Raw genomic sequence first — 27,297 nt, forward strand, 5'->3', positions numbered from 1 at the left:
TGAACTGCCCACTTTTTCAACCAACAATCGGGATGGAGATGACGCATGCCTGTCGGGGTGGGTGGGGGGGTGGATTGGGAGGGATGACATCTGAAACAACCGATGTTATAGGCTATGAAGTGAAGCCTCCACTCAGGAGATGACCTATATGTTTTTTTTTTTTTTTTTCTGTTTTACTGCAGGGCGACAAATACATTGAGCGTCATTTGGATGAGCCAGGGTGACTTGAGTCAGCGCAGCAGCAGTCCGGAGTGAGTTGCTGATGCTGCTGCAGGTACTAATAATGCAGTATAGTCAGGAAGGATAGGGAAGCTGCCTCTTTTACTGACTCTGGCTCAGTTTTGAGAGACATTCATACCTTGAACAAGTTTGCAAGCAGTAGCAGTATAAATGAGCAGTTTGAATCATCCTGGGGAGGAACAGTCCCTGTAACAGGACACAGCTGGTGCGCCGGCATTTACTCCAATCTGCAGGATGTGTTTGATCAATAAACTGAATGCTGTATGTCAAAGTTTATGAGCTATTAACTTCAACTAATATCGAAATGCGTGTTAAAAGAAATTAAATCTACTTTAATGTCGCAAAAAAGCAGATATATATTTCTGACACAAATAATAAATTGATTATATTTTTAAGCGGATGTTAATTTCTTGTTTTCACAACTGGTGAAGACTAAAAAATATTGATATAACTGCTGTTGAAAAGGAATGAAGCTTTCGTGACCCTGCTCAAGGTCAGATTAATCCCAATGGAGCAAAAATAAACACTGTGCCTTTTGGGACGACGTTTCTCCCGACATCACTATAGATCATGTCATCTCCAAGTAAACAAAATCAAACACAAATTTATGCAGGCAGGCACACAGTGGCCTAATGGCGTGGCACATTACTCATTGACTCTATTTTAAAACGTATATAGGCTACATTCTGGGTCTGAAAATTGAAGCCGATGGAAAAGTGCCCTTAAGGGCAATACCACTGATGGCCACAAGGGGTTGGCTCCAAAAAACCTCTGGCTCCAACAGACTCTCATTCAAAGGGTGCCAACTTCTCTCATTAAATATAAAGTCAGTCATTTTTTTTCACAAATCATTATAGTGTCATTCACTAAATTCACTCTTTCTGTTCAGTGTTTCTGGTGATCCAGCTGAAAATAATTTCAGATTGAATTAGATATCAAGCCTTAAAGAGAGGTTTGTGTGGGGGATGTCGGGTTTGATTCGACATGAATGGGGTGAAGTAAGGTTTTCAGTATAGGTATGTGGGTTTAGCTCGTCCTAATATGGTCCCATCTGGTTTCCAAGAACCAATATGGCACCAGCCAAAATGCCAAACCCGAGGCTTTAATACGACAGCTTACAAACCAATAGGTGGTGTCACGATGGATTTCTTCTTGGCATAACTACATAAGCGTCCATGGTTTGATTACTGGCCAGCTGGACCTATTGTATGTCACACCCCAACCCCCCGTCCCCATGTTTCCTGTCAGTATCTTCACTGTCAGCACCAATAAAGGCATAAATGCCACAACTACGCACATAAACTATCTGGCAAACACTGGTTTATTCAAAACATATTGACATCTTTCCTAATTCAGTTGATATTGTAATTTTATGTTACATTTTCACAAACTAGTTTTGTAGATTTCCAGTCCATAAAACAGGAGAAGCAGTGTGAACCTGGAGCAGGTGCATGCTTTGCACAGTTAATAATTCAGCTGAGTGGGGTGAGCACTGACTCACCTCAGTCAATACTGTGTGAGATTTGTGGCCAAGCTCAACCTGTTTGAGTTACGAGTTACATAAAGTACCCTATATTTTCAGGAATCTACTGTACCTTCCCATCTGTTTATACTGTATGTAACAGACACACACAAAGTCGAGGTAAACTTATAGCCGTGCCCTCTGCAGACAGCGTGAATGGTGCTTTATAGTGGTCTTCCTGTGACTCGGCAGCAGGGTGGTGCTGCACACCCGAGGAATCTCACACCCAGATAACAGCAGGAGAAATGTCAGATCTCAGAGAGCAGACGCAGATCAGAGGTGTGCTTCCAGCGATAAATGACTGTCAGAGTGACCCAGACTGATTCACGTCCAGACAACAGTTAGACATCATTCTCTGCTGTCATTTGGACTTGAGCAGTCGAGGATTAAAGTGAAGAAAAAAGCCGGCGCTCAAGCAGAAACTTCCTCCGTTCAGAATCCATCCTTGGGCAACTTTCTTCACCAACAAATTATAACTGACCATGACCTCTGACCTTTTGTCTGTAGAGTTGGCCAAAGAAGAAAAGGTCTTACTGATGAAGATCATTTTTGACACGGAAAGCGTCAAATTGTTAACTGGCTTGTAAGAGTTTTTCACCATGTCATCATTTTATCCTTTTAGAAATGTGTAAAAATCTTTCAACATCACAGTGTGAATTCCCAAACAGTCAATCAATCTTTCCTATAGTGTATATCAGTGCAAATTTGCCCTACCTCACAAATGACAAGATTTAAGTGCTTTTCTGCATTAATATATTATATTATACTGCACAACAGGCAGGAATCATAATGGTTGTTGGAAACTTCAAGTTTAGTTTTACTTCGAGAAAGGATATAATTAATTCTTCCACCACTGATGTCAGTGACACATCCTTTCCAGAATGTTTAAAAATAATAATGTTAGAAACAGAGTGGGCTTCACTCCACTCCACTCCCCAGGGTGTAAAATCCTTTGATGCCGGATGAGACTTTACTGATCAGGATTTAGAAAGAGGTTATGAAGACACAAAGGATTTGGTTGGGCTCACAAAGAACACTTTTATCCATATGACTGAACAAAACATTGTTCTAATAAACACAAATTGAAAAGGATATAATTGCAGCTGACGTCTTAATATTTTGACTGACATTTCTGAGAAATCTGATTCTCAACTGCAGGATAATCTCCAGTAACATGTGGAAAAGTGTGCTATGAAAATGAAATGTTCATGTTTTATACAACATCTTACACTATATACGATACAATTTAACTTTTTTTTTTATGTGAACGATATGTTTTCTTTTAACAATTTAGTTAACATGAATATAGGACATGTAAATCAAGAGTGAATGATTCCAAAAGGAAAGGTAAGCACAGCATTTTACGGTCCTTTTCAGCTCCTAACTGTAACATATTGAGGTCATATACAAGAATCCACCGGGAGACGACCAAATTAGACCAAACATAGTCAAACATGCATGCAAGCCATGCCTCAAGACCTGCATACAAGCTAACGTTACATTTTCCAGCAGCCTTCAAACAACCAGCCTATAATTAGACACTATCATTACATTGTAGCTGAGCTTAGATCATCAAGTGAGTCAAGAGCAGCATTCAAACTTAGGTTTAAAGTGCCTTTAGATCCACAGGAGAATTTAGAGCTGTCGTTTACGGAGAGAGGCAGCGAGCGACTACAAGCACTTACTGAAAACAATTGAAAGGACTTTTAATGTAATCAGATTCGTTAGATTAACAAATAATAACACTTCTGCGAGTGAGTTGGACTCTGACACGTGAAGCCTGCGCCACCAGGTGGGACTCATTAGTTCATGTGGCTGAGAAGCAAATGTGACTCAGCTGAAATGCAGAGCACAGCCTGCAGTTTATTTTTATGTATTCCTAATCCTGCTTGAGTCATGTCAGTGGTTTCGTTTATCTGGGTTACCAGAATTGCTGTCAAATTACCACAAAGTAGAAGTTACAAGATGGCCAATCCTTTAACTCATTCTCCCCTGCACGAGCGGAGACTCACGTAAATCTGTGCTTTTGTGTGTGAATGGAAAAAATGAAGACAAATGAAGCAATACAAAAGGTTCCACTTCACCAACATTACACTTCACCTGGCTGCAGCTCCAGACTGAAATCCACACAACACGCATGCAATGGCAGGAAAGACGACCAGCCTTTGAATAATTTTTCCTCCCATAAAAGCAAAACCTCAAAACCCTGTTTCCGCTGACTGGCTGCTTTTATTCCCTCTTGGATGAGGAGCGACAAAGGCAAACTGGTTCAGGAGGAACGAGTCTGGGAAAACTGCTGCATTCATCGACTCCACCGGCCAAACCGACGACTTGCCATGCTTTCTGCATGATGTTACTGCTCTGACCAGAAATTAGGGTCCAGAGAGCCACTGTGAGATTTTGATGCAATTACTCTATCTGTGACACATCGTTTTTTGGGTTGTTTTCTTTTTGTGTCATTTCCTGGCATAGAGGCTAGTTGCTTCACCAGCTGGAGATCTGGCAAGTTAACTTTCAGTAAATCTATACATGTGGTAAACCGGCGAGGAAAAACAGACTTGATGTGCTTTATAGGCCGCCTCCCTCGTATATGACAGATAAATGTAGAGCTGAGGATGAGCTCAAATAAGACTGGGCACTTTATAGATAAATCTGGACATTTATAGCTATAATGGGATGTTTTAAGTGTTTTTTTATGGAATAACCATTATTTTTAAAGTAAGAGGTACAATTTATTCAGGACCATAGTGAAAACCTCAGATATAAAGAAGAAGCCCAAATCCTGCAGTTCAACGCAGTCTACAAAAGTGTAACTCAAAAAAGCCTGTAAAATTTCACAAAATCTTTTCCTAATTTTCTTAACTCGTTCTTTTTTAACATATATTTCTTTTAGGTTTATTTCAATCTCCCTACATTTTGTTCTTAATGCTTTATGACACTCCCAAGATACAACTCTGGTTGAAAATTCCAGAATAATTTTGAATCAGTATCATATTTCATTTATTTATCTAAAGTCTATTTAACATAGTTATTGTATAAATTATTTTTTATATATTATTCTATTATATATTTCCAAATTATATCTAAATTAGTCATCTGCGTAATTACAGACTATAACTTCTCCCCAGGAGGCCAAACTTCTCCAAATATAGAAAACATTTAGTCCTGAATTTAAATGTTGACCAATTATCTGTATTCACATTAACCCACACAGCCATGCAGGTGTTTTAAAAAAAAAAATCTAATATGGTACTAAGCTAATAAAACACTTTTTTATTCTGATGTCATCTCAACGTAACACCACTGCAGCTAACCAGAGGATCTGACTGGTTTGTCTAAACCCCGATTATGTGGCACCGTTGTTGGATCAAAAGTATGGAAAATGTGGGGGAAAAAAACTAAAGCACCATCCCCCTTCAGCAGCTGCTCCAAAAATGTCCTTTAATATTTCAATAGGCCTTTATACTAAAACACAAGTGAAAGCCATAATATTTAATGATGGCTCTGGACCATTAAAGCGTCTCAGTAAACCCTGTGACGGTGAGCCAGCCAACACTGGAACCCGTGCACATGAAGGACATGCCGTACTGATATTAAGTCTGTAGGAATAGTAAGGATGAAAACTTCTTTCTAAGTATCATATGAATTCATTCTTATCAAATTCAAATCAGTTTTATGTCCCCAGAGAAACAATTGCATCTTTTTAAATGCTTTTCCACATTTTAAATACAGTTTACCTTTGAATATTCTTACCTTTCATCTTATTTTCACCCTTAACATTTACTTGTAATCGTCTATGGGGGAGTGGCATGGGTTTAGAATAAGATGTTCAGAAAACGACATGCCTGCTTGGGGCGCTATGGGGTTAATTTTGGGGAATGTTAATGGCTTTATAGGTTGACTATATGGGAATTATACAGGAACTTAAACAAAATGAAAGCAAGTCTAACTGTCGTGAAGAAATTGACAAATTAACCACTGTACTTAGCATGAAAAGAGGGTAAAATATACAGTAATATTCACAGTCATGCTGTAAGGGAACAAACTACTCAATTTAAAGTGATATTTCCTTCTTTTTTTTTCAAATCTTTTTTATACCCGTGTTATTTTCTATAGCGGCTCATAAAATTAATAAATGATATCAAACTTGAAATCTGAAAAACTGTTACACAACACAGGTAAAACACACAGTGCCAAAAGTCAAATGAGGTCAGTGAGGACTGAAAGTAACCGGTCTGTGTCGTCTCCTCCCGAGCCAGTTCTGTCTCCACAGTTTCCCAGACACGTTGGAAAGACCGACTCATTTGTCTAAAGGTTTTTACTTTTGGAGAGCTGCATGTCTGGGCTTTTGTAAAATAATATGACTACTTTCAGCCTTATGAATGATCCAACAAGGCAGCAACCATTACCATTTTTAATCCTGCCAACACCAAGAATAATGTTACTTTTCCAGTTATACAGACTGTGTATATGAAGCTTTGTGCGAACCACTGGTATTGGCTTACTCAACATTGTCATCTCAGTTCAAATGCTGCAAGTTTCTAAAACCTTTCATGTTTTACTCCTGTAAAGTGAATATTCGCATGGTATGGGAGAAAATTTTCATTTTCTCTTCCCAAATTACTGTATCTTGATGTTGACATATCAAATCCAAACTAACTTTCAAAAACTTAAACATGCATTGTCTTATTCTTTGGCAATTGAGGGCAACGAGTTGTGAACAACACCAACATCTGATGTTGATATGGTGAACAAGTTAGTAAACAGTTACGTTTAAACATCCAGTAGACACAGTTGAGTCGAATCCAGGACAGTGCAAGTCCAGTGTTTTACTTTAGTTTTTTACTGTTTTGGTCTCCATTAAGTCCTGAAGGAAATATCTGTCTGTTTAGCTGCTTAATGCTAGATTATGTTCCAACAGGTAGTCTCTTATTTCATCACAGACTTTTAATGAAAATGAGTTTGATGAGAGCATGCAGTGACTGTCAAAACATTTCAGTTTAACCAAGCGTCGACCTCCGGGGCTGAAAAATGAAGCCAACGCAGAGGTGCCAAGAGGCTGGCTGTAAAAGCGAGTCAATCCTCACAAAAAAAAAAAACACAACTAACTTTACAGCAGAAATAAACAGGTTTACATTCGATAGCAAAACACACTTTTGGTCTCTGTAGCTATTTTTTGCCCATACATGAAAATGATGTGGGGGATGACATTTTTTAACAACTCATTCATTTAAATTGGGCATAAATAAGGGCAGGGCAGCCTTGAGTGACAGGCGGGTGCCATCACAGTAAAGTTTCAACCACAGACTCAGCCAGAACCATACAGACAGAGACGCTCCTCTGCGCTGGTTGCAGCAACCAGGCTTCATTCGGCCAGCTCCCCCCACACACAACCTCTTTGCCCATTTTTGGAAGGCAGAGTCAACCACTGCCGAGTTGGCGAAAAACTGCTTCAAAACTCCTCTTCACAAAATTGTGTGATGTCATGGAGGCTACGTCTATTTTTTTAATAACAACAAAGCGATGAGCTGAAAGAGGCGAGAATGATCAGTCTGATTTCACCTTCTCATACTGTTTCTTTAATGTCTTTAATAATTTGTTTGTCGCTACAGTATTTTAAAGTCTATACACCTTCCTCTTGGCATCCTCTCAGTCTTTTTGCGAGTTGCCCTTCAGCTTGACTCCCTCCAGAACAAGGTCTGTTCAGAGTCCCTGTGAAAACTGGACAGCACAATAAGGAGCCTTAATGTCTCTGATTTGCCTGGTCAGTACCAGTAGGACCTTTGGTGCCGCCTGTTCTCCTTGATACCCAGTTTCTCCATGACTTCCTCTTCCAGGGTTTTCAGAGATGGTGCGTACGTCTTTTCTAGAGTGTCTTCGGGGCTGGTATCTTTAGGCCCATCTGTAAAGGCAAAGGGCAAAAACAAATGAGACATTTTTAACAGTATAAACATATAAAAAATATTAAGCTTTTAGCATAACAACTTAAATTTATACACAATGCAAGCAACAGGAATGACATCATGGGAGGGTTGTTCAGCAGTGTCAAAATTGAGCATTTCCCATGTGTCTTCCAGTTTGGATAGAAATATTTCCACTGTAAAACAATCAAACAGCATGACACAGAAAACTATTTTTGGTATCCAAGTCTGCACAGGGTTTACAAATATACAACAGCTGGCTTTAATGTGCTGACTGTCACTTTCACATGGAATAAACTGGTTACTGAAAAGACGACCCCTCCAATCAAAACACACACTCTCACCTTTCCACTGCTGTGGCACGATGCCATCTCGTCGCTCCACAACAGGTTTTGGGATGATTCGACCTGTCCTGGCTGACACTCGAACCCTCTCGCCCTCCTCTGTGAACTTCCACTCCACCTCAGTTGGCTTCCTGCAGTATTAAGATCATTCCGACAGAATTGGTCTGTTAACATATTAAAGATCTGGTGCACGTATTTAGGAAATGCTGAATTACTCTTTAGCATTACATTGCTGTTTACTTTAATGATGATGTGGAGGAAAGCTAAGTATTAAATACAGCACGTGAACATTACAGATGCACAGAGAATACAGACGTAACACAGATGTAACACCTCAAAATATCACTAGGGAAAGTAAGATGTGTCAGACTCATTAAAGACGAGCTCTTACTTTACTATTTTAGGTTTGTCGCTGTTCTTTACCTGGTGTTTTATTGTACGAACACCTGGAGTTCCAGCTTTTACTTAAGAGTTTAAATTACCAATAATTTCAGACCATCTAATAAGAAGGACAAACAATCATTTTGACTGCTAACCTCCGTTGCACCTATTTTATCGTCCTTACATGGTTGTGTACAAGCATATCCACAATTTGAACCAGGACTGTGGTTCAGCTTGCCGTACCTGTCTGAGGGGTCAATGAGGGCGATGTCGCCCAGCAGGATCGGAGCCTCGCTGGCGATGTAGGTCCCACGGTAATCCAGCGTTTTTCCAATATACCTGTGATGCTGAGATGAAAAACGATAGTTCACAGTTCTCCAACTTAAAAGGTAGAAAGGCCAAACAGATCATGGCCAAATGGCTTTCTGTATTCGCTGCACCCTGATCGCAGACATCTGCCTCCATCTGCTGGTGCGAAAGAATAAATACATTGCGTTTTAAACACTGCAAAGTCGTCACTGTTACCTTCATCTTCTGGTGAAATAATAGGTTTGGTAACGTCTTCTCTTTGAAGAGAGTGAAATATCAGAGAACAGATAGCTTTTCATCTTCTCAGCAGCAACATCATGCAGACTTTGATGCAATCAATTCATGCACTTATACAGCCAAAACAAGTCATTATAATCTTCCTGTTGGATAGCAAGACAGCAATCAAAAAAAATTACAGAATCAGAATAATTCAAAGAAGATATGAAACTAAATGTTCTATAAAATTGAACATGTCGGTGCAGTTTCCTTACTATGTTCAGTCCCTCCAGGATGACCCAGTTTCTGTGTCTGAAGACTTGGATCACTTTTCCCTGCTTCCCTTTGTCTTTCCCAGCAAGAATCTCGACCTGAGAAACAGATGAAAAGCCAATACTGATTTCTATGCAAACAAAATTAATTGATGCACTTTCATTACATTATTAAACTGAGATTGACCCCAAAAAAAAAATTGAGTTTCACAGTTGCAACCGGCAGATTCGCTCTCAGTAGTCCTCATGCATTAGTTACAGCAAATGGATCTTACTTTTCATGACACGAGCTTAGTTTTCGAAACACAAAAATAATTCAAGCCAGAATATTACAAGCATCAGCTGTATGTCCTCTTAAAGTTGGATCAGCATTTTAAGTGTGTAGGTTTTAGGGGTTCTTTTGGCAGAAATGGAAGATAACATTCATAATTAAATGGTTGTCAGTCTTTCTGAGGGACTGGCATCCTGTGTCCAGGGCGTACTGTGGCTTCACCTAAAGTCAGCTGGGACTTGACCCTGTTCAGTACAAAGCGGGCATAGATAATGGAAAGATATCATTGTAGTTATGTTTTCATTAATAGTCTATTCTTCTCTGTTCTATTGATGCTGTGTGATGTTTTGTTGTTTTTGTGTGAACCCCAGGAAGAGTAGTGACATCTTTGTGGAAGAAATAAAGAATAACAAGTAAAGACTAACTTTTGCTTGATTGCTCTGAGACTTTACTTATTTAAGACCTTTTTAGACTTAAAAGCAAAACTTCTGACCTGCTGAAAAAAAACCAACACAGTTGCACTTAAACATCTATATACCTTGAATATTTAATCGTTACTAATACGGTGGGGCGGGGGGGAGGGGACTCCGGGTATAAGAAATCACTTATAGCTCTGACAGAAAAATGTACTCGTATCATTTCAGGTTTGCTTGCAAGTCCTGAGTGTTTCTCACCGTGTCCCCTCGGAGCACCGACCAGTCCTGTGGCTCCAGCGGCTCCACAAACACCTTCCTCCTCTTCTTCCCCGGAGGATTCAGCCTCTTTGCAGCCGCCGTCCACGGTCTGTTGGTGCCGTAACGGTAATCTTTGGGCACGACGACCCTGGCCGCCATCGACAGAAGAACGGTCAGCCTCATTGTGCTGCAGGGACCTCATCAAATAAAAAAAAAGCACGTTTTCCGTCAACACCGCCAGGTCACAATAGCAACACCAAGCGAAGCTAACGTTAGCTTCCGGAGACGCTATCTTTAACGTTAGCTCAGAGTGGCTGATCAGTCGCCATTGTTTTCTCAAATACACAAAACTCAAATGAGACTGATATTTATGTTTTCAATACAGCCAACAAGTCAAAATGTTGGAATAAAAAGAAAACGGAGTCATGGACATGCAGAAAGAGCTTACCCCCTTGTTGGTGTCAATGTCACATGCAGCAAGGCTCGACACTCACGCTAAAAAAAAGAAAGAAATCCGCCCGCAGCGCCACCTGCTGGATAGGAGGGTCAGAGCTGTCTTCACGCATGCGCACTGGGAAAATGTAGTTTGTAGGCAACAGCGATGACGGGTTTGATTTGTGGGCGTGATGCAGGCCGCTGAGGGAAAAATGACCTTCACACTACTGTAGCTGTGTACATCAGTGTATTCAAACCATAAAGGATTACTGGGAGGTTTACAATTCACAGAAGAAAAAATTACAATGTTTTACTTATCTGAAATAAACTGCTCAGAAAATAAGATCACTGCTAGAGGAAAATCATTTTTGGATTGGAAAACCCTTTAGGTTTTTCTGCTGTCGCTATATATATTAAACTGTAAACAAAGTAGTTCAAAGTAGCTCTAATTTCAGCAGCTACAACAGTAACATGATGCTTACACACTGATGCTTCAGTATTAATAATCTAACGATGTCATATAATACTACATCAATCGGGAGGTACAAAACCAATCATTTCTCTTTAATATTTTACATTTATTTTGCTGCTATAACTTAAAAACTAAAGTAGGATTTTTAATGCAGGACATTTACTCTTAATAGAGTATGTTTTCATTGCTGTATTGGTACTTTTACTTAAGTAAAGGATCTGAATACTTCTTCCACCACTGGAAACAGATGCACCAGCACCCACACAGATCATTTCAAAATCAATATCAAAAACAAAATGGAACAACAATTTTCCATTCAGCAACTCATGAATAACATTGTGTATATGCACAAACACTATGATTAAAGAACTCAAACTCAACCTAACCTCATGACAAATTCAATGCTGTCAGGACGTGTTGCATAACACCAAATCTAGTTCAGCTATGGCAGCCTTTGGGGCCAAACTGTGCTGTAAGGCTCTCTGGGGAGCAAATTATTTGTGACAACTGCACACAGACACACAAAAAGGTTCCATTGTTAGTGTCATACATTTGCATCAGGGAGGTACTTGGTTTAGGAGGTAATTTACAACTCATGATACTGATTTAAGAAAAAAAAAAAGAAAAAAAAAAGTGATTTCAAACAATGTAGTTGGTAAAATCAAAAACAGTTATTTTGATCTGACTCTTTTAGATTCTTTCCAAAAGTACAAAATGTTTAATCTATATTAAACAAGCAGGGTTTGTTGGATCCAAACATGACAGAAACAAATGTGGTTTTTTTTTTGTAATCAACATGTTTATTAAATGGACTGGCAACTACAATAGTAAACTAAGCGGCAGATTAAGATGAATGGCAGCTTTCAAAAGTAACAGAGAAAGCTGAACCAAAAAGTACACTTTATTAACAAATTAAACGCTTGGATTTAGCTCCAGATCTGAAGTGGCGCTTTGAGCTTTGACCATTATATAATCTGAAATCAGCGGTGTGGTGAAGGAAATGTGGCCGTCTGAGACACAACATTCAGAATTATTTTTGAAAAGCTGTGTTTTCCCTTAAATTCACAACTTGATCAACTGCAGGCTGATGTTTCCAAATACACGAAAGAACACTGAAGCAATGACATTGACATCCAAGTAACATGATGGAAAAGCTTGAACCTTTCAATTCAATTTGCACCAAAATGATCTACGGTGGAAAATAACACCATATTTTTGACCATGTTGTCTCAACAAATGATTGAATGAAACATTAAAACATCACAACTTTGTTTCACAACCAAAATAATAAGACCACTGAAGTAAAACAGACTCATATTCCAGTTAAGAGGATGGGAAAAGAAAAAGTCAGATGGTTCCCTGCACATATTCTTTCTGTTTAGTTTCTCCAAAAAAAAAAAAAATCCCACTTTGTGCAGATCAGAGCCAAGAAAGAAACATATTTGGTACGATCAATTACTGAATGCAATCAAGTGTTCTTGACAATCACATCTCCAGTTTTTAAGCAGCGGTGGCACTGCTGAGCTAAATAGAAATTTATAATAACACGAAAGTAAGAGTTACTTTTGAAAGAATTTGTCAGATAATTTCTTCAGATAAAAGGTAGCAATGACTTACTTCCCCCCCACAGCAGTTACGAGTGCTCTTCCCCGACTCGAGCTCAGACACAACAACATTCAGGAATGTCTTTCTGCTTTCAACGATGCACATCATCAGCTAAATAGAGTTAGAGAGCGGTTTCTTCTCGGAGTAACTGCAAAGTAACAGTGTGAATCCTAAAACAGTTCTTCTCAAATGGGGTTTTACATATTCAATATGTTCAAAAGCCAAGTAGTCCACATGTGGGATCCTGTGAAGTTAACCACATAATTTGGTCACCTGCATGAAGCAATACACACCAAAGCAACAAAACCAGTGTTGCATAAAAATGTCACAGAGCGAACGAGACAACAATTGATGGGGCAGGAAAAAAAAAAACCATCTCGAAGTGCAACTCATCATGTATCCAATGACTGAATAAATGACTTGAATTAGGCTGAGAAACTAGGTGATACAAATGGAAGAAAACCAGTTAATCTTTGAACTAAGTCTGAAAGCGTTGGTGAAAATTTTTTCTTTTTCTGTACAATATCTATGTTTTAAAACCAACAAATGGGAGTATGTCAACTATTTATGTTTTTGTGATTTAACTTTTTTTTTTTTTACATTTATTTAAATTCAGTGTTTATTCCCTCTCAACTGAAAAATGTTTTGACACCTAGCATTCAGTCTTTGTACTTATGTAATTGCACTTAGAAATAAAAAATATATACACACCAAAATCTCATTTATAAATGAGCCCTAAAATGCTCGCTTCAATTGTTTGAAATCAGATTAGCAAACTTTTTGTTTCTGGGATATATGATATCCCAAAAATAGCAAATGAGGACTTGTTTGTCTCTCAATACAAATTCTCTTATTAATGGCTGAAATGTGGCATCCTGCAGGTAATCATGGTGATGCTTAAATTCCAGAGAGAAGCGTCAAAGGTTGTTGGTTTTCTTCTGTGAGTTGACGTTAAGCACTGTCTGTCACAGGCTGCAGAGAGAACACGGAGAAGCAATTAGAGGAAATATTTAATCAATTTTCTCTTTCTCTTTTAGACACTACAAAAAACATACATACAACTCTCACAATTTATTTTTGCATTGCTGTAAAATATGTCCATTTAACATTACTGCCACCCATTTATTTTATTTTTAATTTTTTTTTAAACCATGGCTTGTTATAACTTCCGTGCATCCACTGTTCTCTGTGCAGTGAACGTCATGTTTTTGTTTTAAGTGTTGGTGTGTTTGGCGGTTTGTCTGCAGTTTTCACATCCACCTGCAGAGCATCGGCTGTCAAACACGGCGCTTTTTAAAGCAAGAAATGGCCAAAATGTAACCGGCGGTACGGCGCTTTTATCTCCCCCTTTTGCCAATGGCAAGAGATTACAAAAACATTGTTGATGCTTGCTCGTCGTTGGTTCCTCCTTTGCTTGCTCCATAGATACTCTTGCGAATATGGCAATTTAAAACATTGGATAAATTGTTTTGAGTGCCAATCCCCCCCCCCATCCCCACCACCACCACATGAACATTTGGAAAGTCTAGGAAAGCCAAATGCTTTTATTGGCATTGTGAAAACCTATTTGTCAAGGGCTTGAATACATTCATGTATATGTAAAACCCCCGCACTATAGGTTTAAATTTGGGTCCGAACAGTTTATAGACCTATCATAGATAGATCGGTGTTGACATATGTGCTGGCCAATATAAATCTTTTTTTTTTTACAGAACATTTCAGAAAAAGAAGCTTGGGATAAATTAAAAATTCTTCTATTTGTGTTAGTTGTTTATATAGTTTTTTTTTTATTACTATCAAAGTCACAGTGAAGTTTACCATTACAGTGCACTGATGTCAGTGTGGACAATACACTGGAAAATATGCTGCCTCCATTACATATATTTATCGCAATTGTCAAAACTAAATAAAACATCTGTGTCCATGATAATGTTTATCATTTTTTACTTCTGGTTCTCATTTCTCAACAATTAGAAGATAAAAGTACCATTCTGACTCAAATATACAACAGTAACAATTAACAAGTTTCATTCCTGGAAATCATGTTTGAAAAAGTGAGCTTGTCCATTTATGAAGTTTTTCCTCTTTCAAAGGATTTCAAAGTATTCTTCTAAAAAAAACATTGTCCTAAAATCACAGTCACCTAATTAGCCCAATAAATAGTAAAGTTTTTCTAGACTCACCACTTAAATGTCAGAACTTCACACAAGGACATAAATACAACTAAAGAAAATTAAATGTTCACTGAGAAATATAATACTTTACTGGGATGAACGGCAAACAGTGGCTGCTTGGAAGTAAATGAGGGGGAAAAAAAGTAAGAGAAAAAGAAAAAAAACACCATCGTGGTCTTTTAACACCCAAACTGAGTCCTAATCATTTGATGTGTCCCAGGTAACCAACATTAGTAATCACTGTCTGACCTTATCTGCTGTTAGCTGGCCCCCTGCTGGAGCATTTTCCTGGGCCTCTGGTTTTGACTCGCTCAGTGAGGAAGGAGCTGTTGCCTTGGGTCCAGCCACATCGTTGAGCTTGGCCTCTGTCTTAGACTTGTTGCTGTCTCCTTTAGAATCACCTTCCGTCTCTTTGTCCTTTGGCCGCTTGGGAGATGCCTGTAAAAGGTTGGACCAAGTGTCGGAGGACCAGTTAGCGTCACGATGAACTGACCACGAAGCGCTCTACGTGGACTGACTGACTGACAGGTTGGAACTCACCTCTGTGGACTCCTCCGCTTTTCGTTTATTTCCTCCCCTCTCATTTTTCTCGTCGATGACCAGAGCCCCTTCGTCCTCGTCGCTGCTGCCTTCAGCATCTGCCTTTTCTGAACTGCCTGTATCGCCTGCTCCTTCTGACGCGTTGTCCTTCTTCGATGACTAAAGGCAGAGATTTACATATCGGTGAAAGACAAGCAAACAAAAACAAAAAAATCGACTTCATTCTAGAGCTGTCAATTAGTTGAATTGTGTGAAAACATCGGCAGGACTGCGTATATCATGCATCATGCAAGAAATTTCCCCTCGGGGATTAATAAAGTGAATAAAATCAAAATCAAAAATATCATATCATATATCATGCAAGAAATTTCCCCTCGGGGATTAATAAAGTGAATAAAATCAAAATCAAAAATCAAAAAAAATTTGCATCTTCATCCATGTGCACAAGGCACCCACACATAAAGAATCCCCACAGGAGGTCAAAAACTACACAGTTTACCTGCACAAGCAAAACCTTTTGGGCACCTTTCCTCACACCCTAAATGCATCACGAGTCTGTTGCATTATCATTACTTTCTTGCCTTTGTTAGCAGCTTTGTGCTAACACTTTGAAGTCATCTCCTTCCAAACAAGGCAACACTAAAAATACCATCTTTAATCTGACCCAGACAGACCAATGAGGTGACATATCACCTCATTGGTCTGTCTGGGTGAAAGTATATGTACTCGCAGTAGATCTCAATCTAGACGTAGACATCTACCCACCTCGTAGCCTTCATGTGTGACGGTGGGGTTGTTCTCGATCTCCCAGAGTCCCTCAGCAAAGCCTTTCCTTTTGTTTGCTTTTCCAAACTTCTCCTTGCATTCATCATACGGGAACAAATCCTTGGCCCCCAGGAATGCCCTACAGAGGTCGAAACATTACCTCGTGCTTTTTCGGTAAATGTACATCCAAATATGTCTGTTCTCACACCGAGATAAATGAGCACGCTTTACACTTAAGTCACGATGAAGTTTAGGGATGAAATGGTTCATCATTTGTTACAATAAGTGAAGTTACAACATTTAAAAAAAAGTCCACAGAGAAATCAAGAGGTCACCCAGAACATCAACAACATCATGTTTCATTTCGAGACAGTAAGTATTCACTCTGAAAATGTACAATTTCATGATAATCTGTCCAGAGATCACTAAGATAACTTGTCTTGGACAAAGGTTAGATTCAAGAGTGCCTAAGATAGGTCACGGAGTAACCAAAGTTATTATAAATAATTCTTTGGTTAACATATTTGCAATTAAATAACAGTGACCAGCAGTTGCCAATTTATATTTATCTAGATTTGCACATCACTTTGTCTTAACAAATAAATAAATACTTCAAAGAAAGTACAAGCTGCAATTAAATAACTTTCTTCCTAGAAATGTATAACTCACATCAGTGACTGGCATTTCCCAGATAGTAAAACATTGTTGTTGTTTTTTTTTTTTTTAGCTTCGTTGAATGCTTCATGTTTCTGTAATCTTATTGCATGTGGAATAACACATGAGCACATATTACTCACGTTTCATGTGTCCCAAAAAAGAACACTTGGTACTTGTTTGAGGGCGACTTCACTGCTCCTTCGGGTAACTCGTCAATCTGTGAATTAAGAAGACAGCTTCTTAAAACAAAGGATGTTTATTAATTACAAAAAAATCGGTCAAATGTAAAACAGTAAGTCAAAAGTAGATTCTGACGTGGATGTCCCTGACAAATACAGAACCACAAAGTAAATAAAAAAAATTAAAAACCTATTCACAGCTGACTAATAACTGCAAAGGTTTAAGCCATTTTTTTTTTTCCTGAAAGTGTTAACTGACACATCAGACAGTCCAGACTGGATGGATTATTTTCATTGTTGATTCATCTTTTTAATGACTTCTTTTCTTATAATCATAGCTTCTATGAATCATTGTGAAAGTATGTGAAAATAATGATGACAAGCTCATCACGAGGTGTGAAAGCTCAAGATAACATTGTAAAGTTGAAGAAGAAAAAAAAAAAAAAAAGGTTTACAATTTGATAACTTGAGAAGAGCAGCAAATCTTTGCATTTAAGCAGATATAAGTAGAACATATTTTGCGTTTCTCTTTGATAAATGACATTTACCTGATTATCAAAACTGCGGTTCATTAATTTTCTGTAAATCGACCAATGAGTGAACAGTTTTAACAGTGAGGGTCTTAAGTTTACTTTCAGTTAATGGGACTGGACAGTTACGCAACACAATGGGAGTACTCTCCACAGCTAATTAAAATGGTTTTTGAGATGTTTGATGTAGTGCAACCAGCTGCAGCGTAATTCCCTCTAACTTTAAACTCCCAACGAGGCCGATGGGAGCAGGGGGTCACTGTTTAAACACCCTCGCAGTGCTCTGTTTGGACCCCACTACTCTGCCAATATTCAAAAAGAAAAGAGCGAGACACCGCGGCACACGAAAGCGCTGTTTTTGATGGGCAGGCATGGCGTCCGTTATAGCCTCTGCCAGATGGGCCTTTTGGCATTCCCAGATAGGACCGGTGTCGGGACAGGCGGGGCCGGGGGCCTGTGGCCTGTTGACATGAGGCCAAGCTGATAAGACTGAAAAAGGAGGGAACAGGCGCAGATCAATATACCGACACTAATGTCACTGCAGAGGGCGAAAGTGCAGATTCGTAGGTGTTTGAATTCAGACGTGTCCAATAAAAAAAACAACAAGAGGTGGGTGGAAGTTGTTCATTCAGTTGTAATGAACGGTTGTTAACATCAAAGCTGAACCCGCGATCCAGTTGTTCCTGTTCCAACTGTGCAAGCCAGATGTGGTGTTATTTTTTGGTCGCGCACTTTTCTACAAAGCACTGCCTGATTTCCAATTCCTTATTTTATGTATACGAGCATGAAGTGACAAAAAAAAAAAAAAAAATACAAAAAAAAGAAGATAGAATAAAAACAAATAAAATAAAAAGAGAGCTTAAAAGTCCACATTTCCTGCTGCTGAATTATTAGGAAACACTTGACAGGTGTGTTTACGGAGCCGGTAGACATTACTGTTTTTGTTTTTTTTTTGTTTTTTTATTAGCCCGGAGCAAATTCAATTTCATCGTCTCGCAACAAGTGCGGGAGCGGGCGTGTTTTCCAAAGTGTTATAATAAAAAAAAAAAGTGTGCGGGCTCCACCAGCGGCCGTCGGTCTGTAATCCAAACGGTTCAAAAGGGGAAAAACAACAAAACTTATTAAAACCGCGTGGGTCGGTCAACTCCAACCGGTCCGTTAACCGTTAACGTTGACATCACCGTTCATTGTGTGAGCCAACGTTTTCTTACCGATTTTTAACGGTTACGAAAAAAAAAAAAAAGAAGAAGCTTTAAGTTAACCTAACGGCCCCCCCCTCCCCCTCCCCCCCTTTCTCCCGAAAAGCGGCACGAGAGAAAAAAAAAGCAGCATTTGTTGGCAAAAAAAAAAAAAAAAAAAAAAAGAGACGCTCGCAGGCAGCTTTCGGTGTTTTGAGTCCGCCGGAGCGGAGCGACGACGAGTCTCCGACACGACGAGTCAACCTGGAAGAAAATGTGCGAATGGCAGCAGCTGCGTGGTGCGTGAAACGGGTGACGCTGGCTAACACGACACAGCTAACGCTAACTCATGGTGGCTAACTTGCCGTTAGGCCTCGCAGGTAAACCGAGCAGGGGGAGGCGGGCAGGGAGGGAAGGCAGGGAGGGAAGGAAGGCAGCCGGGCGGACATGAACACCAAAACATGAAGATAGAAACAAGATCTCTCTCTCCCCCACTCTCCCCCCCACCGACGGGCGCTTACCCTCGCAGGCCAGTGTGGATACCCCTTCATTTTGGCAAACACCAGATCTCCAGGTTTGTACTCCTTTTGCCTGTTGGACCGCGGCATGTCTCCGGCAGAAACGGCTGGTTTATTGTCAGATGTGTGTAATTAAAGCACCGTCACGCCGCGCTTGCTCCGGTCTCCGTCGCGGTCACAAACCTGCAGCAAACAAGCCCGAGTGTCGGTTTCTCATCCAAAACTGGAGCGAAGACGCGGCGGGCGACTTTTTTTTTTTTTTTTTTTTTTTTTTTCTCCTTTCCTCCTCTCCTCTCCTGCGGATTCAGTTCCGCGCACTTTCAACAAGAATATTTACACGGTTCAATCTCTCTCCCCGGATACACGCGGTAAAATGCGCTAATCGGCATAAACGTTGTCCCACAGTCAACTGGCTCGTCCCTCGGATTATTTGGGTTTGAAATTGAAACCCGCTTCCCTCTTTGCAGACGCGCCCCCAGCTGCCTGAATCCGCAACCGGCAGCGCCCCTGTTGACCAAAACATCTCGGTGCATTTGCTCAAATAAAACAAACTCATTTAAGGAGGGCAAACTCAAAACTTTCAAAAAGTAACATGTAATTTGGGCCTCGAAGGGATTCACCCAAAAGTAAATTGACTGAGTTAATTTACGGCGATTTAGTCCTCTGCGACCACTTTTTTTTTTTCCCCATGCTGGGGGTCTATATAGCCTATGTTGTGTGATAATGCTTGAATAAACACACACATTTATGAATATTTAAGGTACAAAACCAAAATTATAAAGGTCTTAAAATAAATTGTCGACGCGAAGGCCCTCTTAAAACTGGGACTCAGTGGATCAGTTAAAATAGAAGTGGGATTATATGATGTAGGTTACTTAGGTTAGGTAGTTACTTTATTAATCCCCGAGGGGACATTTTTTTCGCTACAGCAGCATACAGAAGCAACAAGATAATAATAGAACAATAGAAAGCAATAAAATAGCAGTCAAATTATAAAATATAAATATAAAATGCACAGTATATACAGTGTATACAGTACAGTATATATCTATATATATTATATTATATATTATATACTGATCCATAGTAAATGTATTATTTTCAGTAAATGGGGAGGTCAGTAAACCCCTCAGTTTGAGGAACTAGGCAGCTGAATCGGTCATCAACAAATTATATTTTAGCCACCTAAAAGAAGGCCCACCCCAAAAAATAAATAAATAAATAAATAATCTAGATCCGTTTACATTTGGGATGTTTTCACCACTTCACCTTGCTGTCATACAGCCCTTTGTGATGGAGAATGGACTTTGGTGTTTTCGTTTGGATCTGAACATTTCAAAACACCAGTACTCACACAATAACACAAACGTATATTATCTTATTGCTTCTGTATGCTGCTGTAGCGAAAAAAAATTCCCCTCGGGATTAATAAAGTAACGACCTAACCTAACGTACCCATGGAGGCAGTAGTAGGCCGGCAGCTCCTGTATTTTGCGTAGTAAATTCACTGTTTCCATCAAGTGACTCTGGTGCTTTGTAGTAGTAAAATTACATACTGCTGCTTGACTCTCCATAGGAGGGGGATGTAAGTACCTCACACAACCCCTCCTCAAACAAACCAAACTACACCTTTATGGCCCAGGATGTCAGTTAATGTGCTTTAGTGGTGCATTTTTTTTCTAAACAAATTTCCGGCCAACATTGAAACAAACCTTTAGCTTTTGGGTTCTTATTGTGGTTGGCAACTTTGCAATCAGTCTTTTTTTAATCCCCCAAACGTAAGCCCTCATTTCAGTCATATGTAGAATAAACATTTTTAATTGTTTGATGTAGTTATTTCAAATGTTTAATGAGATACAACTGGTTAAAAACAAGAACCTGTGCAATGCGACCCGTCATCAATCAGGGCACACATATCTCACACTTCTTTCATTTTCTTTCTCATGAAAGGGTCTTTTTTTAAAAAAAATTGTTCCCACAAAGTTTGAACAACTATTATTATATGCAGTAACATTATTCTTTTTTTCCTTCCTTAACTTGAACACATGGACAAGTTATAGTTGTCATAATCCCCTGGGGTTTTCGATTTGAACACAGGATATTTCGGGGGAAATAATGTAGGTCTACAAATACAGTATCACTCAGCTGCATTGTCATAATTGTAGAATAATTAAAACAACTTCACTTCGTTTGCTAAAGGTTTGCTACATTTTTTTCCCCTAAAAGATACTGCGATCATGACCACAATGTCCTGAATTGTTGCTACATTCCTGATCATCAAAGGATTATTATAAGAAAATAGATTTTGCAGTCGCTGTAAATTGATGTTTATTTACACTCCGTCCGCTGGGGGGCGCTAAAAGCCCCGAAGTTGTTGACTACCTAACGACAAATAGACGAAGAAAAGAAAGCTGCGCACAAAACTGCGCAGTTGTCGTTTCATTCGTCGCGAAAGATGGAGGCGAATGTTTTGGTGGAGTCCAGGAACTAACGAGCCCAGTTCATCGGCGTAACAACCCACTAAAGTGTGGCATTTTTGTTGTAAAACAATACAGCTGCCGCATCAGGTGGTGCAATTTTATGCGCAATTATAGTTTTGAGACGAATTTAACTTTTCGAAGGAAGAAACGGTGAGTGAGCTGATGCTGTTTGCTGTGGTGGCCTAGCTAACACCAGCTAGCTCTGTGAAGTTGGACAGTCCTTTCAATTAATCGGCTCACCGGGAGGTTCTCCTTTAACCTGCCGTGTTCCCGCGATACTACAGCTACACCGGGGAACTATTTTGAAACCACTGTGCAAAGATTATTATTGGGGGTTTTTTTGGGGGTTTTTTTTTTACCTTTTAATTGAAGCCTGTGTTGAGCACGGCTTCTTGAGACCCAATTCAAGAAGTGCTCATCCATGTCCACGAGTTTCTGCAGAATATTAATCCTCAGTAGAATCAGCAACCATGTCATTAGTCGCCTACGGCAGCAGTGATGAGAGCGACTCGGAGGAAACCTCCATCCCCGCCGCGGCGGAGAGCAAACCGGGCGCCGGGGGGCTTTTCTCGCGCCTGCCTGCTCCTAGAAAGACGGGATCGGCAGGAAGGTCCGACGGACCAAGCCATGAAACGAGAGCAAGCCCTTCAGCGGCGGACAGCCAGACCGCCGACGACCTAGAGCCTCAGCCGTCGAAAGGAGGCTTATTCTCCAGTCTGCCCAAGCCGAGGAAACGAACAGAACCTGTAAAGATAACCGTACCGCAGATCCAGAGACGGGATGTGAGTACCGAGTCAGTTCAGACCTTTGCTGGTAGCAGGTCGTCTCCGCTGTGACAGGAGATCAGGTTGTAATCCATAACCTATTCATTTATTTTCCGTAGTCTGACTCCGATGACGACGAACCAGCAAAGAAGAAAGTACAACCTCAGGTAAGTAAACGGTTGTCGCTCTGCCACTTCCCTCTTTTGTGCTTCTCCGTGATTCTAACCCTTTAAATGAGGCTAAAAGAACAGATAAAGAAGGACTTATAGATTGACAATATGCTATTTTGTTTTGTTTTTCTCCACCAGGGTGCGAGCTCAGGCCTGTCTTCCCTTCTGCCACAACCCAAAAACCTGACGGTGAAGGAGACGGACAGACCTCTGATCCCTCATGCGCTCACCAAACGGCAAGAAGCCAAAGGACCCAAACCCGGAGCTCCTGCTCAGGGTCTGCTTGGTTCTAGTGCGTCTCCCTCTGCTATTAAAGCTGCAGCCAAGTCAGCAGCCCTGCAGCTAGCAAGACAAATAGCCACAGACGACCAGGACGAGGAGGACATAACCCCACAGAACTACTTTTCCCTCGGCGAGAGCTCCCAGCCTCTCCCCGCTGTTGTCCCAAGCTTAGACCCTGAACCAGGAGCCCCCGCAGCCCCCGCAGCCCCCGCAGCCTCCGCAGCCCCCGCAACCTCCGCACCCCCCACGCCCCCCACATCCCCCGCAGCCTCCGCAGCCTCTGCATCCCCCGCGGCCTCCGCAGAGTCCCTCCCCGTCACAGCCGCCGATGAGCCGGGACAGTCTGACGCCCCTCTCGACTTTGGGGGGAACCATGAGGCTGCTGGTGCATGGGGAGGTCAATATCCCCAGGTTCAACAACCCATAGCAGGCCCAGAGGCTTTCCCTCAGGTAACAATGACTACATTCTGCATATGACTTTCTAAACCGCTTCAGGTTCAGGCCACACGTTATATTTAAAATGTCGTCCTCCCTTCAGGTAGCTTTCGGTTCGGTTTGCGGCATGCCTGCACTTGAATTCCATCCAGCGACATACCTTAGACACCGTTTACAGGACAAACGACACAACGGGCTCAGAAATACAAGAGCCACGTAGCAACATGCAGCGACACCCGCACTGCCATCCAGAACAGACACTGTGCTTCTTAATCTATAGTCCCGACTGTGAAAGGCACTTACAACAATTCAGGAAAACCCAGAGGTCTCGCTGTCAAAATGAGATCATCTCCACGGTAAACCAACATGAATGAATTTAAGTGACATTGTACTTTGTCCTCGCCCTTTTGACAGGGATACTACACTGAGCCATACTACCAAGATCCGAACAGCGGACAGGCAGAGGCTGAAGAGCCTGGGCAGTCCGCCATGTTTGACGATGAAGCGGTAAGAACTGCGCTGCTTCTTTGCCTCATTTTGCTAATTGTGCATCCATGATCGGTCCCGTCATCACTCTCGAGTTTAGGCTCAACAGTAGCTCCTGCTTCAACAGAAGTATATGTGCGTTTGTCCAACTGCTCTCGTCTTGCCGTCCTGCAGTTCATGCGGTTGCAGGGGAAAAGAAACAGAGGCAAAGAGGAGGTGAAGTTTCTGGAGATCAAAGGAGACGACCAGCTGAGCGGAAACCAGCAGTGGATGACCAAGAGCATGACGGAGGAAAAGCAGAACCGCCAGTCCTTTAGCAAGGTGACCTGACCAGCTTTGTGTCACTCAGTGTTTTGCATGGAAGCCCAGAAAACCCGACGGGGACGTGTGAAAGAGGGCTCTCGGGTTCATGTTTGTTTGTTGAATGCGAGAGGAAAGAGGTGATGTTGGCTTTTGTGCAACGTGGATTTAAACTCATTTTAGACTGGGAACAAACTGAAGCTGTAAAATATTTGATGGCCTCCAATGGGAACATTTGAAGGGAAAGGCAATGCCTCTCGAGATTCCTACAAAATAAAACAAATTGCCGGTGGGCTTGATACTGGCAGGGTTGTTACGTGAATGATTTGATGCAAGTCAAATAGCATGTGAACTCTAAATATGCGAGGATGTCAAAGCCTTTTGGATAGAAACAAATGATTTAAGTGTGAAGGTCATGAGACTGTCAGGAACACTTTCTGTAATTTAATGCATCTTTTTCTCTACTTTCCTGCAGAAAAAAGGAGAACAGCCGACGGGACAACAGCGACGCAAGCATCAGATAACATATCTTATTCACCAGGTGAGCCGTGCCGAAGTGCGACTTAAATCTTTCAGCGCTTGCATGGTGTAAATTTTAAGGATCGCACCTCATATTTGACACGAGCTGTTTAGTCAGTGATATGCCGCACATATTGTACCACCAAAAGCATTTCTCATCCCTCTGTCATGCGCAACTGTCGCTTCGTGCCGATATTGATTTAACTAACGGAATATATTGCAGCTCGGGGAGAAGAGCTCATAGTCCCGGACTGACCTAACAAATAAATATACCAACACTCTTTGAGCCGGTTTTGAAGGCGATACAGAGCAGGGTGGAAGTCAGGAGTTTCTAGAAGTCCTACGCTCAGTGTGACCCGTCTGCACACATCCAGTTCCAGGTTGCCGGCTGCTTTGCCTGTTTGCACAGAGCTAACCTCCAGCCTTGTGTCAATTACTGTGTGCCAGTGATTTTATACGATAAGCTGCAAGAAAACTTCACCACAACTCCTTAAGTTTACACAAGGCATTCTGGTAAGCTAAAAATAAGTCAACGGTATCTCTTTGCCAGCACTTGTAGATTTCAGTGCAAATGGCTATTTAGTATATCATTTTGAGTGCTCATCATACAGGAGGCGTGATTTGGTGTTATTCAAAATCTGGCTGAGCGCAGTGGGCGGGGATTTATTTACATTGTTCACAACTCGCACACCTGACTTTAGCTTCTCTGAACCAAGATTTTCCCCTTTGTTTCTCTGGTAGTCTGACCCCCATGTTAAACCTGCATACCGATAACAGATCCCATAATAGTGACAAAATGATCACGCCTAAAAGTTTATGAAAACAGATGTGGCTGTTTCTTCTATTTTCATTTGAAAAAAAATGAAAATAGCTCCAAATGATGAAGAATTTTTCTCTTTGTTGTTTTCCAGGCAAAGGAGCGTGAGCTGGAGCTAAAGAACAGCTGGGCAGATAACAAACTGACCCGCCGGCAGACCCAGGCCAAATATGGTTTCTAAATGTCATAACTGTGGACTCTGATGGCATACAGAAACCCTGCAACAGAAATTAGAGTAGAGCTTTCCACATTTACCCACATAAAGGGAAAAATTGTGTTTAGTTTAAGTATACAAACCTTCAAACTGATTATTTTCTTCCTGCCCTTAATCCTGTTATTTGTGTTGAATTGTTAATATTCAGTAGTTCTTTTGGTCAATTGTTTCATATCTTATTTGTGAAAGCAGTCACAGCCACTCCACTCTCCACTCTTCACTCTCCACTCAGTAATTTACAGTAAATATAGGCACTATTCCTCCATGAGACTGAAACTGAATTTTTTTAAAGGTACCTTTTGCGAATCAGTGGCAAAAAAAACCATGCAATTTGATCACCATAAATGTTTTTCCTTTGAATGTTGTTTCCCTCCTGTTCGTGACGTACTTTGAGGTGTGACATTGTTTTGGTGGTCAAACACGACTCTACTAAAAGGTTTGGTTCTCTGGGAATTATACAGTTACAATAAAATGTCGCTGTTGATCATGAGAAACGAGCGGCGGTCAAAAGAAAGCGGTGACGTGTTGCATATTTTTACATCAAATCAACATCTTCGCAATGAATATCAGAATATGTATGTTGCAGTTGGTTGTTTCTCATTAAATTAAAATTTAAAAGTTTTGCATATAAATGTAGCCATTTTCTTCTTTTTTTAATTAATTTTTTTCTATTTTTCATTTCTTTTGGCAGAAAACTGAGTTCACAGGGAACCAAACATTTTCAGCTGCCGTAGCTGTATTCAAGACCAGAAAAACATCTCGAGTTTTACCTGCTGCATCCAGCCAGTGATGCTTCGTTTCAGCATCCTGAACTGGATACGTGCATAATTACCCGTTATGTACCGTGAATATTCTCCAAAAGGGGATGGCATTCATTTTAGGTTGATAGCTTATTCTCCGGTATGCCCGAATTCCGTAACTGCAGTTTTCAATATGCTGGGTCAGCATTTTCTGTGTTCCTGACCTGTCCTTTGCCAGAGAGCCCGAGTGTTTTGAATTACAAAAACCTTTGTTTGAGGAAACGTTCACTGAACTGTGTCAGAAGGTCAAATAAAACACTGCCGTTCTCTTCTGGTTTGGAGAAGACTGCGGTTTTCTTTTCCAGATGGAAAGAGGTCGATCTTCAGACTTTTCCACACTGCAAAGTTGTCTTTTAAATGACTACTGAAGCTTCGATATTTTATTATTATATATTATTATTTATGTGGCTTTTCACCTTTCCGTAAACAACCCTCCATCGGTATTCTGTTCGTTCTCAAAGAGCAGCAATGTGAACCCACAAACCAGCCTGCATCCAAGTGTAGTACTCCCCATACCTGTTGGATTTTCCAAATATGAACTGCCGTGGGCGGCGGCGGCTCGCTGCATTAACACACGCACAACCTGATCTGCCTCAAAGCTTCGTGTGTTGGGCAGAAACATAACGCATCCAAATGTTATGCAAACGACTGCCAGCGCTTGTGTAAGAGTGCATTTACGCACTTGGCACGGAGCCGACGGTCAGATCACATATCCTCACGCGTAACTTTAACAGGAATAAAAGTCACAAAGCTTAAAACTCTTTGACTTCAGGTCTCATGTAAAGTCTAGCAAAACACACACACACACACGAGTGTATTGGCACCCA

General features: G+C 40.7%; 3 protein-coding genes across 4 annotated transcripts; 1 reads left to right on the forward strand and 2 right to left on the reverse strand.

Annotated features, from left to right (window-relative positions):
- Positions 1–5,188: 5,188 nt before the first annotated feature.
- mrpl24 (mitochondrial ribosomal protein L24) lies at positions 5,189–10,669 on the reverse strand. 2 transcript variants are annotated; one of them, XM_069176687.1, is made up of 6 exons: positions 10,599–10,669; positions 10,151–10,347; positions 9,209–9,304; positions 8,652–8,755; positions 8,028–8,158; positions 5,189–7,664 (listed from the first exon to the last, which is right to left on the reverse strand). In XM_069176687.1, exons 2-6 carry the CDS (start codon positions 10,331–10,333, stop codon positions 7,528–7,530), a joined length of 651 nt encoding a protein of 216 aa, XP_069032788.1. In that variant the 5' UTR covers positions 10,334–10,347; positions 10,599–10,669; the 3' UTR covers positions 5,189–7,527. The 2 variants fall into 2 exon arrangements, with proteins under 2 accessions (XP_069032788.1, XP_069032789.1); XM_069176688.1 differs by lacking the exon at positions 10,599–10,669 and having other exon boundaries at positions 10,151–10,529.
- Positions 10,670–11,810: 1,141 nt separating this feature from the next.
- On the reverse strand, positions 11,811–19,643 carry LOC138214853 (hepatoma-derived growth factor-like). The gene is made up of 6 exons (XM_069176686.1): positions 19,207–19,643; positions 16,939–17,015; positions 16,142–16,280; positions 15,377–15,535; positions 15,086–15,274; positions 11,811–13,634 (listed from the first exon to the last, which is right to left on the reverse strand). The coding sequence occupies exons 1-6, from the start codon at positions 19,291–19,293 to the stop codon at positions 13,614–13,616; spliced, it is 672 nt and encodes a 223-aa protein (XP_069032787.1). The 5' UTR covers positions 19,294–19,643; the 3' UTR covers positions 11,811–13,613.
- Positions 19,644–19,689: 46 nt separating this feature from the next.
- Positions 19,690–26,776, forward strand: prcc (proline rich mitotic checkpoint control factor). The gene is made up of 7 exons (XM_069176684.1): positions 19,690–22,465; positions 22,567–22,614; positions 22,756–23,349; positions 23,749–23,841; positions 23,995–24,141; positions 24,596–24,661; positions 25,551–26,776. The coding sequence occupies exons 1-7, from the start codon at positions 22,154–22,156 to the stop codon at positions 25,635–25,637; spliced, it is 1,347 nt and encodes a 448-aa protein (XP_069032785.1). The 5' UTR covers positions 19,690–22,153; the 3' UTR covers positions 25,638–26,776.
- Positions 26,777–27,297: the final 521 nt, after the last annotated feature.

This window comes from Embiotoca jacksoni, unplaced genomic scaffold, assembly GCF_022577435.1.
Source record: "Embiotoca jacksoni isolate LCO1_2020_lvr unplaced genomic scaffold, fEmbJac1.0.p SCAF_7, whole genome shotgun sequence".
NCBI classification, from domain to species: Eukaryota; Metazoa; Chordata; class Actinopteri; family Embiotocidae; genus Embiotoca; species Embiotoca jacksoni.